The 13,789-nt window shown below is 42.5% G+C and overlaps 1 protein-coding gene across 3 annotated transcripts in view; it reads left to right on the top strand.

Annotated features, from left to right (window-relative positions):
- Nucleotides 1-68: 68 nt before the first annotated feature.
- Nucleotides 69-13,789, top strand: part of CCDC25 (coiled-coil domain containing 25) — a 42,230-nt gene continuing 28,509 nt past the window's right edge. The window contains exons 1-3 of one of the 3 annotated variants that reach the window (XM_062212953.1): nt 69-212; nt 6,417-6,464; nt 11,279-11,318. In XM_062212953.1, coding sequence (XP_062068937.1) covers nt 185-212; nt 6,417-6,464; nt 11,279-11,318 — 116 coding nt within the window. In that variant the 5' untranslated portion in view covers nt 69-184. Of the gene's footprint in view, nt 213-6,416; nt 6,465-11,278; nt 11,319-13,789 lie in introns of those variants that run through there. The other 2 variants (XM_062212954.1, XM_062212955.1) reach the window with 2 other exon arrangements.

Raw genomic sequence — 13,789 nt, 5'->3', positions numbered from 1 at the left:
TTCGCCCTGCCAGGATTAAAGATGGCGCCCCCGGAGCGGCGTTATGACGCGACCCGCCGTCCGCCGGAAGCGCGCGGAAACGTTCCGGGGAACAGGCGCCCGCCGCGCGTCTGTCTGGTCTCCTGAGGGTCGCGATTTGAGTGCTGCTGCTCGGCGCCGGAGTCGCCCCACCACCGCCGGGATCATGGTGTTCTATTTCACCAGCAGCAGCGGTGAGTGGCTGCCGCGCCCTTGCGGGTCCCTGTTCGTCAGCGGGACCCCCAAGCCAGGACCCCCAGGCCATCTTTGCGCCTCGACCTCGTCCCAAAACGCTTGCTCAGCGGCGGGTGTTCCCTGTGGAGCCCCGAGGGGTTTCCCGCGCGAGCGTCCCTCACGACCGTCCGGGCTTGGCCGGCGTCCCCTCTCCCGGGCTTGGGGGGCGCGGAGGGGCCGTGTCCCAGCTCTCTGCAGCCCGCAGCGCGTCTCGTCTCAGAAAGACTTCCCGTCGCTTCTAGGAACTGGACCGAGTTTGTGAACTCCTTCACACATCCCTATCCCAAATAGAACTCCCCCAACCCACCCTGGGCTGGCACGGTGGTAATTGCCCACCAACAACTCTGTCTTGGATGAAGCCCGCCGGCCCTTCTAGAAAAGGGTGGCAGAGCCTGGGGTGCAAAGGGATGCAATAAAAAAAGAGCGTGCAACGAAGATGCAGCCACTCACCCGGCCAAATGGATCCCCAGATCTTAAAAAGTGACATGTAATGGTTTTTGGCAAGCAGAGACATGCTCTTAGCTCCCAAGAAATGCTATGGCTCGATTTCATTTCTCTGCGTATGATGTTCTTGTGTAGAATCGATCTCCAGTTAACTCCGTTAAGAGAGACAGATGCCTCTCCTGACCTAGCTTCCATACCCAACTTACTTAGTTATAGCTCTTAAGGGATCCCACCCCCCTCCCCAGCCCCAGGTACACCTTTGCGGTCCTGCTTATCACGTGGTTTTAAAGTGATCTGTTTGAGCCAGAGGGAGGGCAGGAACAGATCTCTTTATAGTGTTTCGTTAGCATAGTGCCTGACCTACAGCATTCTCACTAAATGCTTACTAAATAAATGGCTGTTATTTTTTGACTTACTCATAGCACTCTGTTTTACTGCTTCTGTGCTTGCTTGTTAAAGGTGAGATGTATGGGAACTTGTTCCGTGTTTGTGTGGGTTTGGGTGGGGTTGTACTTTGGAAGAGATGAGAAAATTGAGGTCCAGTGAAGTTGTAACTTGCAGATTCCTGAGCCTCCTACTCCATCACATTTTCACCTCTACTTTCTCAGTAGTTTAGACTTCCACAGTGTGCCATAAGTTATTTCTCTGCTTCTGTAAATTTCTTTTTTTTTTTTTCCGGCCCGTATTAAAATTGCTAGAAGCAAAACAAAATAATCTGGAAAACTTATTGGGCCGCAGCTATTTTATCGTTTTTCTGTCCCTTCATCATGTGGTAAGTCAAGCATCTGTTTGTAGCTTCTCCATTCATGAAAGTCCCCAATAGTATAGGTAGATACCTACACAAACCCAACAGTGGAATACACAATACAGGCAGGTTGCGGGGATACTAAATTTATGTTGTGCTAGCTGCTTTATTCCCCTTAAAACTGTTCTGAGTTTTTCACGCATAGACAGGTACCCTTGATAGAACAGAATGCTTCAGATTTGTAGGTCCTTTCCTCTCAGTGGCTTCTATTATAGTAGCAGAACTGCTCCCTGTTAGACAAATATTTGGCCTCTAAGTCTAATACAATTGTATGTATGCAACAATTCTTTCAAAATAGCTAAGTTAAAAAAAATTATAACATTTTCAGTAAAATTAAGAGTTCACCCATTGAAAGTACAAAAACAAAAAACCTGGAACAGACAGAATCTTGAGGAATGAGTATATGGATAACCAAGTTTTTCAACCAGCTAATAGTTTATTGCATAAAAACCTTTTTAGAAATCGGAAGGAAATTGTTATAGAAATTTTTTTGCCTAAAATTGGTATGTGTGACTAAATTTTTTTCAATTGTCATACTTTGATGCTCTATCATAATGGAATAATGAAATGTTAGTATATTTTCAGTATCAAATTCAAGACCACATGTGGCTCATTAAGTTAACTCATATTTTTAGTACCTGTTCATATGTCATATCTCCAGATAGGTTATAATGTAAATTGTGAAATCATCCCAGCACGAGTGAGTAAATTTGGGATGGTTGCTGCACTGGGGTGGATATGTTCAAAATAATGAGCTCCTATACTTGAGCAGCTTGATGTTTGGATGAAAATAACAAATGTATTGGAATTCCTATTACTTTTCCTACACTTCTTTAACATGGAAAAGAGCTTTATTCAGACCTTTTGCTTAGCTATCATGTTCATTTTTAGTTTTCATTTTCTATTTTGACATAATTTCAGTTTCTCAGGAAAGTTGTAAGAGTAGTAAAAATTTCCAGTATCTTGCCAGTACGTCAAATTCTAACATTTCACTGCATTATTTCTTTCTCTTTTTCTGTCTTGCTATTTACATGCACACATTTTTTTCCCTAAACCAATAAAGTTGCAGTTTATCCCTAACTGCTTCAGTTTTTATTCCTAAAATTAAAGTATTCTCTTATCAGAAGACATTCTTCATTGTTAAAATTAGGGAAGCTGGCTCTGTGGCCTAGTGAGCTAAAGCCTCCACCTGTGGCACTGGCATCCCATATGGGCTCTGGTTCTAGTCCCGGCTACTCCTCTTCCAATCCAGCTCTCTGCTGTGGCCCAGGAAGGTAGTAGAAGATGGCCCAAGTCCTTGGGCCCCTGTACCCCCATGGAAGACCCAGAAGAAGATCCTGGCTCCTGGCTTCGGATCTGCCCAGCTCCAGCCATTGAGGCCATTTGGGGTGTGAACCAGCAGATGGAAGACCTTTCTCTCTGTCTATCCCTGTCTGTTTGTAACTCTGCTTCTCAAATAAATAAATAAAATCTTTAAAACAATAAAAATTAACATTGCAGCGTTACTGTTAACAGACTTTATTCAGTTTTCAGGGGTGTCCTAATGTATTTATAACAAAAGAAAATTACAAATCATTGTTGCATTTAGTTGTCATTACCCTTGGGGCTCCTCTAATTGGTATCAATTCCTCAATCTTTGTCTATAATGACATTGTTAGTTGAAGAATTATTTTATAGAATGCCTCTCAGTGTGAGTTTGTTACAGTTATGTTCGTAATCACCTCATTTAATAGGTTAACAATCAAAACATTTCTTCTGTCATTCTCTTGGCCTACAGAGAGAACTTTGTTTCAGTTATTTTAAAAATTATTTTTGTTCAGTTACAAAACTTGTCTGTGTTTTGTTAAGCTAGCTAAAGTAACTATTGTTAACAGACATACTTCCTTCCTTCCTTGAAGAAATATGTATGTATATTAAGAATATATACCAGGAGCCGGCATTGTGACATAGCAGATAAAGCTGCCACTTGCAATGCTGACATCCCACAGGGATACCGGTTCATGTCCTGGTTGCTTCACTTCCGATCCAGCTCCCTGTTGATGGGCTGTGAAGGGTAGTGGAAGATGGCCCAAGTATATGGGCCCCTGCTAACCATGTGGGAGACCTGGAAGAAGCTTCCTGGCTCCTAGCTTCAGCCTGCCCCAGCCCTGGCCATTGTGGTCAGTTGGGGAGTGAACCAGCAGATGGAAGATAAATCTGTCTCTCTCTCTCTCTTTGTAACTCTGACTTTCAAATAAGTAAATAAATCTTTAAAAAAAAAAAAAAGACTACATACTTATGTATAAACACATATAAATAAGTATATGCCGTTAAATAATCATTATACAATCATTTTTTGTATAAGTTGAATCTTATTGTGTACTTGTATAGATACACAGAAATATTATTCTGCTATTTAATTTCTTCATCTATCATTTCTTTTTAATAGGTAACTTACATGATATTTTGTTTATGGTTGTCCTATAATATACTGAGCCAGTCTCTTTTAATGAGTGCTCAGGTTATAAAAAGATCATTGTGTGGTAGAGTGTTTTAGTAGAATATATTCCTAGTGGTGAAATTATAGGATCAAAAGGTATGCAGATGAAATATTGCCAGTCCATGCAGAGAGAAATCAAAGATTGTTTTAGTTTCATTCCTACCCTCTGGCATTTGTTACATGCCATGGTAAGGTCTTACCAAGCATCTATAATATTCACTGTGGACAAGTATTCAAGTATTTCTGTCAACTAGTTGATGTAAACATTAACTCCTTTTTTTTTTTTTTTTTTAGGCTTTATTTTATTTATTTGGAAGAGTTACAGAGAGAGGTAGAGACAGGGAGAAAGGTCTTCCATCCACTGATTCACTCCCCAGATGGCCACAACAGCTGGAGCTGTGCTGATCTGAAGCCAGGAGCCAGGAGCTTTCTTTGGGGTCTCCCACATGGGTGCAGGGGCCCAAGGACTTGGGCCATCTTCTACTGTTATCCCAGGCCATAGCAGAGAGCTGGATCAGAAGAGGAGCAGCCGGGACTCGAACCGGTGCCCACATGGGATGCCAGAGCTTCAGGCCAGGGCTTTAACCCACTGCACCACAGTGCTGGCCCCCCAAGTAATTTCTTTGAACTCTTCCAAGTTATCCTGGACTGTTGTCATCATAACTGCTAATTGAAGGAACTGCTAGTTTCCCCTCCCCAAGAAAGGCAATTAGAATCAATAATTTAAGAATCATGTCATTATTGAAAGTAAGGCAATCCCTAATTTAAGGACTTATATGATTTATAGTCCCTGGCTTTATGAGCTCTGCTTAATGTGTGTGTGTGGGTGTGTGTGTTATGCACTAGGTGACAGCCCACAGGTCTGCCTCTCAGGCTTTGTAGGCCACAGCCCTACTGACCATTAGTTTAGGAATTGAAATCCATTCATGGTTAAACAAGCTGTGGTAGACTAGCTTGGAAACTCAGCATTCCACTGTGATTATTAACTTGTTTAAATCCAGACCAAGGATGTCCATGTTAAAACATATCTCAATAAAGGAAATGCCATTTCTAAGATAAGCCATACTGTGAATATTACCTTTGGTTTAAGATGGTGGTTTCTAACCATGACTTGACTTTAGAATCACTTGGAAGATTTAAAAAAAAAATGTTCACCACTCCACGCCACTCAAAGATTTGAATTTAGCTGGACAAGGTGGAGATGTGACATTGCCAGGAATTCTAATATGCAGTCAAAGTTTAGAGTCACTGATGTAGATGTTTGAGAGCATAGGATAGAGAGCTCCCCCTTTTATTTTAAGATTTATGTATTTACTTATTTGAAAGTTAGAAGCACAGAGAGAGAAGGAGGGACAGAGAGATCTTCCATCTTCTGGTTCACTCCCCAGATGACTGTAACAGCTGGGGCTGAGCCATGCTGAAATCAGGAACTAGGAGCTTCTTCTAGGTCTCCCACATAGGTTCAGGGGTCCAGGCACTTGGACTATCCTTTGCTGCTTTCCCAGGTCCATTAACAGGGAGCTAGATCAGAAGTGAAGTAGCCCAGACTCAAACTGGTACCTGTATGGGATGCCGGCACTGCAGTTGGCGGCTTAACTCACTGTGCCACAGTGCTGGCCCCAATAGAGAGACCTTAAAATTTGCAGCACAACTGGAATGTAACTGATATTAGCTTAATACAATTATCCAAAATAAGATTTTATTAAGCATAGGAACGTGTTTGAAATTATCCATGTGTAGGGGCCAGCGCCGTGGCTTACTTGGTTAATCCTCCACCTGTGGCACCGGCATCCCATATGGGCGCCGGTTTCTAGCCCTGGTTGCTCCTCTTCCAGTGCAGCTCTCTGCTGTGGCCCAGAAGTACAGTGGAGGATGGCCCAAGTGCTTGGGCTCCTGCACCTGCATGGGAGACCAGGAGAGGCACCTGGCTTCTGGCTTCGGATCGGTGGGCATAGTGCCAGCCGTAGCAGCCATTTAGGGTGGAAGGAAGACCTTTCTGTCTCTCTCTCTCACTGTCTATCACTCTACCTGCCAAATAAAAAAAATTATCCATGTGTAGAGTTTTTTGTTTTTGTTTTAACCCTTAAGAAGGGCAAAGTTACAGGATTGAACTAGAAGTTGCCACTCAGCTGTGTCTCTGGGAAAGAAAAGTAGCCACGTAGAAGAATTCATAAGCTTCTATTTGGACCAGATAGTAAATATTTTAGTTTTTGTGAGCCACATACAGTCTCTGTAGCTCATTCCTCTTCATTTTGCTTTTCATTAACCCTTTAAAAATGTAAAATCCATTCTTAACTTCCTCAAGACAGGAAGTAGGTAGATCTGACCCACTAGCCATGATTTCCCAACCTTAATCTAAGCATTTGTTGTTTTTCCCATGAAACAGTTTTGTTGATGAGGTTATCTAATTGCTTTTTTGTTTTTGTTTTGTCTTAGTTAATTCATCTGCTTACACTGTTTACATGGGAAAGGATAAATATGAAAGTAAGTTTTCAAAAGCATTTGAGTTTGAAATTTGCAGCAGGTAAGTGTTGCCTCCCCCTCCACCCTCCCACCCACACAATCTGATGGATGAGTTTTAATGACACATAATAATAGCACATGTGGGGCACAGTGTGCTATTTCTTTGCTTGTATGCATTGTGTAATTATTGTATCAGGGTAATTGTAATTAGCATATCCATCACCTCAAACATACATCATGTCTTTGTGGTAACAAAATTCAAAATCCTCTTTTCTAGCTCTTTTGAAGTATACGGTACATGATTTTTGCCTGTAGTTACCTTGCTGTGCCATATAGCACCAGAACTTCCTTCTATCTAACAGTAACTCAGACCCACTGACCAACTTTTCCCCATCCACCTCTACCCCCTCATTTTCCCTAGCCTCTGGTAACTGCTTCTATGAGATTTCACAGGATATGAGTTTCCAGCTCACTGCTTTGGTAAGTTAGCTTTTGAGAAAACAAATTTCCCATTATAAGAAACTCTAAAGGATTAACTTTTCCTAAAAGTTACTTGTATCAAATAATATTTGAGCTCATTAGACCAATTTTTGCTTTACAAAGTTTTATTGTATCATTTGATTTAGAGTTCTAGGAATCAAAGGTTAACTTGTGCTAATGTAAATCAAATATTCTTTGTTATTTGGATTTTGAAGAGATCATTTTCGGTACTTTTTTTTTTTTAACTTTTTTTAAATGAGTAGAAACATTTATTGGTTTTCTTGAGGTTGAAGATACTCATTTGGAGTCCTGAAATATTGACCAAGCTTCTTGGTATGAAATACATTATATCTTGATATACATATTTATATAGAACAAAGATTTACAGAAAGCACCAAAGCTATTTGCTATGCCTTCTATTTTCTGTTTTATTTCAATTTTTAAAAAGCTAGTCTCATCCTGATAAATTCATTTAGCTCTTGAATTTGAACTAAAGTTTAAAAGAACCACACTGATTTAGGGAATAGCCTTTTTGGCTGCATGAGTGGGGAGCGGGGACCAAAGTGAAGCTAGGCTGCTGTGGTGATCAAGAGAGCAACAAGTTTATAGCATTGATCCTCAGAGGTGGAACCTGGAGATGAGGAAGGAAAGACCTGCCAACTAGGGCGCTTAGAGAAAATGAGTGTTATTCTTTGTGTTTGAAAAACACAGCTGCTCTTCTCTGGGGGGACTGTGATGTTTTGGAAAAGACAGCTTTGAAATCGGGCCAACCTGGGTTACAATTGCAACTCTATTAAACTATCTGTACTTAATCTCTTTGTACCTCTGATTTCTTAGCTGTAAGAAGAGGATCATGGGACAGATCTACTTTGCAGGGTTGTGAAAGTTAAGTAGTGTGTCTGGCATATAGGGATGCCCAATGGTAATTATCACCTCTAGAATTTCTTAAGCTCCTGAGTTCCTTCTCCACAACCCCCACTCACACCCCTATAAGGACACTACTGTGGGGCTGGTTGACTCTCCCTGAGAGCTGGCTCATTCACTTTAATTATCTTGTAATCTCCAGGTACTGCATCTTTTTCTTTCTAAAAACAGCAGTTCCTGTTCTAGATGCAGTTTGAAATTGACAACAGTTCAACTTAATCATTTGTATGAGTTTATTTATTTATTTAATTTTTATGTGAGAGACAGAGCTACCTGCTGGTTTAATCCCCAAATGCCTGTGATCGCTAAGGCTGCACTGAGCCAAGGCCAAGGCTGAGGCCAGGAGCTAGGAACTCAATCCAGGTCTCTCCCATGTGGGTGGAGGGAATCCAATTACTTAAGCCATCAGTGCTGCAGCCCAGGGCCTGCATTATTAGCAGGAAGCCAGTGAGTTCAGGAGCTGGAAGGGTATATCAAACTCTGGTACTCTGTATGGGATGTGAGTCTCTAGTGACATTTTAAAAAAGAAAAAGTTATTTGAAAGGCAGAGTTACAGAGAGGCAGAGAGAGCTTCCAACTGCTAGTTCACTCCCCAAATGGCTACAACAGCCAGAGCTGTCCCAGAACTTCATCCGGGTCTCTCACGTGGGTGCAAGAGCCCAGATCCTCCACCGCCTTCTTTCCCAGGCACATCAGCAGGGTGCTGAGTAGGAAGTAGAGCAGCTGGAACTTGAATAGTGCCCATATGGGAATGCTGGCGCTGCAGGCAGCAGCTTTACCTGCTACACCACAGCACCAGCCCCTCTTTTTTTTTTTTTTGACAGGCAGAGTGGATAGTGAGAGAGAGAGAGACAGAGAGAAAGGTCTTCCTTTTTGCCGTTGGTTCACCCTCCAATGGCCGCTGTGGCTGGCGCATCTCGCTGATCCGAAGGCAGGAGCCAGGTGCTTATCCTGGTCTCCCATGCGGATGCAGGGCCCAAGGACTTGGGCCATCCTCCACTGCCTTCCCGGGCCATAGCAGAGAGCTGGCCTGGAAGAGGGGCAACCGGGATAGAATCCGGCACCCCAACCGGGACTAGAACCTGGTGTGCCGGCGCCGCAAGGTGGAGGATCAGCCTGTTAAGCCACGGCGCCGGCCAGCACCAGCCCCTCTTAACAACATCTTAACCACTAGGTCAAGTACCTACCTCATTTGTCTGCCATTAAAAGAAGCATGGGTACCATTCTTCATCAGAGACATTTTGACCTTAATGAAATAAAGTAGACCAAAAATGGTTACCATAGAGCAGAATCAATATAAGCAACACTGTCAAATCCTGACCAAGAGAGTAAACCAAAGATTAGCTAAAATAACATTTTGAAATAGCTTTTCTTTGTTATGAGTGTATGACTTTGACTGTGGGTATCACCTAATAGTGAAGCAATATGTTATGTTGATACTTGAATTTTTTATATCCCTAGTATAAATGTAGAAGGAATTTTTTGTTCTTGTAGCATCTTCCTGATGTAGCTAAGGAGGGGATGCTATCTCCCTATGTTACATTGAACATTAGGGGCCAATGATAAGAGTCAAGGTTATTTACAAGTAGGTATCGATCCAAATCTGACAAAATCTGCTTTTCATTCTGCCACATCAAGGATGTATAACATAGGTTACTGATAAACCCCTACAGCAGAGCCACTATGTATGATTGTGCAGGTTTTGCACTGTGTGCAGTCTGGGGACCAGGGATCTCTCTATATATATTTGAAAGGCAGATTGACAGGAGGGTGAGACAGAGTGATTCCTTTAAACATTGATTATAGGAATTTATATCTACAGATATAGATTTAGATGTAGAATATATGTCAGATGATATTTAGAGCTCTCAGGTATCATTTTGCTGTCATTAAAGTGTGTGTGTGTGTACATACATATATATACATATGTATGTAACATTTTTTCCTTAGGAACTCATGAGATCATTTGGAGCTGTCAGCTTTTCCTTGTTTTTATAAGAAAGGGCTCTACAGTTTCACAGCACCATGGTTTCTAGCACTCCTAGTACATCACACTTCTTTCTAATAGCTTTGGCGACTTCAGATTAAGGACTAGATAAAACATAAATGAATATTAAGTGGAACAGTGTACTTTCACTAAAAAGCTTTCAGGTCTGTTCTCTTTACTAGCCAGCAGGTGTCAGCAAGCAGCCAAGCATTGCCTGACTGTGGAAAGGAAGTTTTTATGTGTCCCTTTAATTTTCCTGCTTACCTGTTGGTTATTTGCCTACCTTCTCATGTAAGCGATTAGAAAGCCTTTCAGAAAAATCATAGTGTCTACAGTTGTTAAGGATGCCTTCACCCAAAATTTGTAAAGCCCTGTTCAAATTATGTACATTCAATACTTTCTTGGGTTTGTTTTCTTTTCGTTGGCAGATAAAAAGAGACCTCCCATCTGCTGGTTCACTGCCCAAATGCCAACAATGACCAGGTTGGGCCAGGTCAAGACCAGGACCTGGGAAATCAATCCAGGTCTCTCATGTGGGTGACAAGAACCCAATCACTTGAGGCATCACCATTGATTCCCAGTGCCTGTGTTAGCAGGAAGCTAGTGTTAGGGGCTGGAGACCGGTATCAAACACAGGTGCTCTCAGGTGAGATGTGGGCATCTTAACTACTAGGCTGGGCAATTGCTACTCTTGGGTACATTTTAAATTATTACACAGGAATCCTTTTCACTTTATAATTTTAAATAGACATTTAACGCAAATACTTCTGTCTTAAACAGTCATTAATTGTAATGTTGCTACCCAAAGAATATATTGATGTCACCTTCCCATAGTGTTGTGTTTTATTAACCTTAAGAATGCACATACAGTGGTGGGTGTTCTGGCACAGCAGGTTAGCTGCTGGTCGGGACACGCGAATCCCATACTGGGGCATCTGGGTTTGAGTCCTACCCCTGCTTCTGATCAACTTCCTGCTAATGCACACCCTGGGAAGCAGCAGATGATGTCTCAAAAGCTTAGGTCCCTGATACCCATGTAAGAAACTCAGCTGAGACCCAGCTCCTGGCTTCAGTCGGGCCCGGCCCTCCCTGGCTGTTGTGGCTATTTGGGGGAGTGAATCAGTGGATGGAAGATCTCTGTGTGTTTCTCTCTGCCTTTCAAATACATAAAAATAGTAAAAATTTCTAAAAAGATGTAAAATGCAATTCATTTTTTAAAAGTTTAAAAGCAAAATCACTTTAACATTTAAATGTGATTACAGTGAATGGATTTTTTTTCTGTGTTTTCAAGCCTCAAATCCTCTCTGAATTATTTTTCTCCAATAAGGGAGAAAAACAAATTATGGAAAGAATTGATATTTCTTCCTTTCCCAACTTATTATAAACCCTGGCACATCTTCATTTGCTCATTTTTCTTACCCTTATCTTTTGTTTCTCATTGTAGATGAAGATCTGATAAAGTATGGCTGGCCTGAAGATATTTGGTAAGTCACAGTTTTGGTTCTGCTTTCTATGATGGCTCACTTCTTAGGAGCCATATGGCTTCACTTAGGAGTACTTCTTAGACTTGGCCAACCACCTGACTCCTTGAATTAAAACTAGAATCGGTGCTTTGCATTTTTGTTTATGACTTTTTTAAAAATATTTATTTATTTGAAAGAGTCACACAGAGAGGAGGAGAGGCAGAGAGAGAGAAAGAGAGAGAGAGGTCTTCTATCACTCCCCAAGTGGCCACAATGGCTGGAGCTGCACTGACCCGAAGCTAGATGCCAGAAGCCTCCTTCAGGTCTCCTGCATGGGTGCAGGGGCCCAAGGACTTGCGCCATCTTCTGCTGCTTTCCCAGGCCATAGCAGAGAGCTGGATTGGAAGTAGAGCTGCCAGGACTCCAACCGGCACCCATATGGAATGCCGGCACTGCAGGCGGTGGCTTTACCCACTACGCCACAGCTCCGGCCCCTGTTTATGACTGTTAAATAGCCAACTGCCAGTTCCTTCATTTTTAATTACCGCAAAAATGGGGAATGATCTTTGGGGTTTGATCTGAAGCCTGAGAGCACATACCTCCAGAACATAGGCTTTCTGTTGGCTCCTCTTTGTCTCCTCATAGAAGTTTCTGGGACCACCGGCTTACATGTTCAGACTTCCTCCCTATGAGTGGATAGCTGAGGACTTCACAAGAAGCAATGCAGAAAATAAATGCAAGCAACCATGTGAATGGATGAAACGCTGCAGCTGACCAGATCCATCTTTAAAGGAAACAAACTATTTTCTCTTTGTTTTCTAAACTTTTGTTTTGCCCACATTGACCAAATTCTTATCCCTTCTTTTTAACATAATTCATGAAAACTCTAAATAGTCATATAGCATTTCCCAGCCTCCCTCTAAGTCTGAGATCCTTTATTTTGCTGTTCACCAAACCCAGTCCAAAAAAAAAAAAAGACTCCTTCCTTCTAGATGATGTCATGATGTCTTTTCTCTTACTGTCTCAGAATGCAGTATGGGCTTTTTTTGCCAGCCAGCTACATGTCCTTGGATGAGGGCATAGTCTCCTGGAACTTTGTTTCTATCTGGTTAACATTCTCACACTCAGTTTGCTTTCCTTTTCCATCTTCATCTTCCATCACTCTGACCCTGGGGATGTCTCTCTTGTAGCCGAGTTTTATCTGTTGAGTGGGTTATCATCTCCCCAACTACTCATACCCCCTACCAAATGCTGTCCAGGATGATAGCACATTTAATTTCACAACTGCCCTGTGAAATAAGTATTGATGATATGACCATTTCTCAAATGATCAAACTAAGGTTAAGGAAAACTGAATGGATATGGTCTGGTTGTCACTGACCCCAACTCTAGTTCTAAGTTGCTGCTTCTGTTTTTCCCCAGACTACCATTCTTTGGGCTTCAGGTCACTCCTTTCTCCCAAGCTGTTGCTGCTGCTCTCTGTGGACCCTGGACTCCTTTTCTCCACATGTGGGCCCAGACCCTTCATTTAACGCTCAGTAGTGATAGAGTAGAGGCTGCCATTTTTCAGTCGATGCATGGAATAGGGGAACTGTTGTGCAGAGAGTGACTCAAGCTACCCTCAGATGTGGGTATGCTCAGCACCCCCAGCCTGTCTTCAGGGGCTCCCTCAAGGGCCTCCTGCTGTGCTCTGGCCTACCATGTTACAAAGGAGCTAATTCATGACCCTAGAGGAGATGCTGCCCTGTCTTTCTGCCCTCAAAAAGCCACATCCAGGAACCAAGAGGTCCCAAAACAGGAATTTTCAAGACTTGTTAACTCTGGCCCCAATCTCAGCATAGCAGCCAGCCTGTCTTCTGAACACAGTTGTGTCAGCAAGTTAGGCTGCTCAGTGCCCCTTCCCGAGTGGGCAGTTTCCACTGCCGAGAACTTCTAAATGCAGTGCTGCCTACCTTCCTAGGGCATTAGACTGTGAGCTTCGTGAGAATAATGCTCCTCCTGTTTTATATCTACTGTGTGTCTGATACTTAGCATAGGTCCTGGCACATAGTAGGTATTCAGTAAATATTTGTTGACTTCCTAATCAACTAGCTCTACCTGCCTAGAAATGATTCTCACTGGATGTTTCTTCTGATCTGTCCATTCTGAGCTCCTGTCACCCTAGCTAAGTTATATTCAGTTGTCCTTAAGGCTCAGAGATGTCCAGACTTTCTCAAGGGAGATGAGAATGGCCGCACCTGTTAAGTAGTAATCAGTACAAACTTTAAACCTATCAGGTTTGGAGCATGAATACCTGCTGCATATTCAGATACATCATAAAAGTCAATTTACCACAGCCCTTTTTTTAAAAACTTTTATATATTTATTTTATTTATTGGAAAGGCAGAGGCAGATCTTCCCTCTGCCAGTTCACTCCCCAAACGCTTGCAACAGTCAGGGCTGCGCCAACCTGAAGCCAGGACCTGGAACTAATTCGGGTGTCTCGTGTGGGT

The sequence above is a fragment of the Lepus europaeus genome, chromosome 16, assembly GCF_033115175.1.
Source record: "Lepus europaeus isolate LE1 chromosome 16, mLepTim1.pri, whole genome shotgun sequence".
In the NCBI taxonomy this organism is placed as follows: Eukaryota; Metazoa; Chordata; class Mammalia; order Lagomorpha; family Leporidae; genus Lepus; species Lepus europaeus.
Note: the sequence above shows the minus strand (reverse complement) of the source record. Positions and strands in the feature narration are given on the sequence as shown.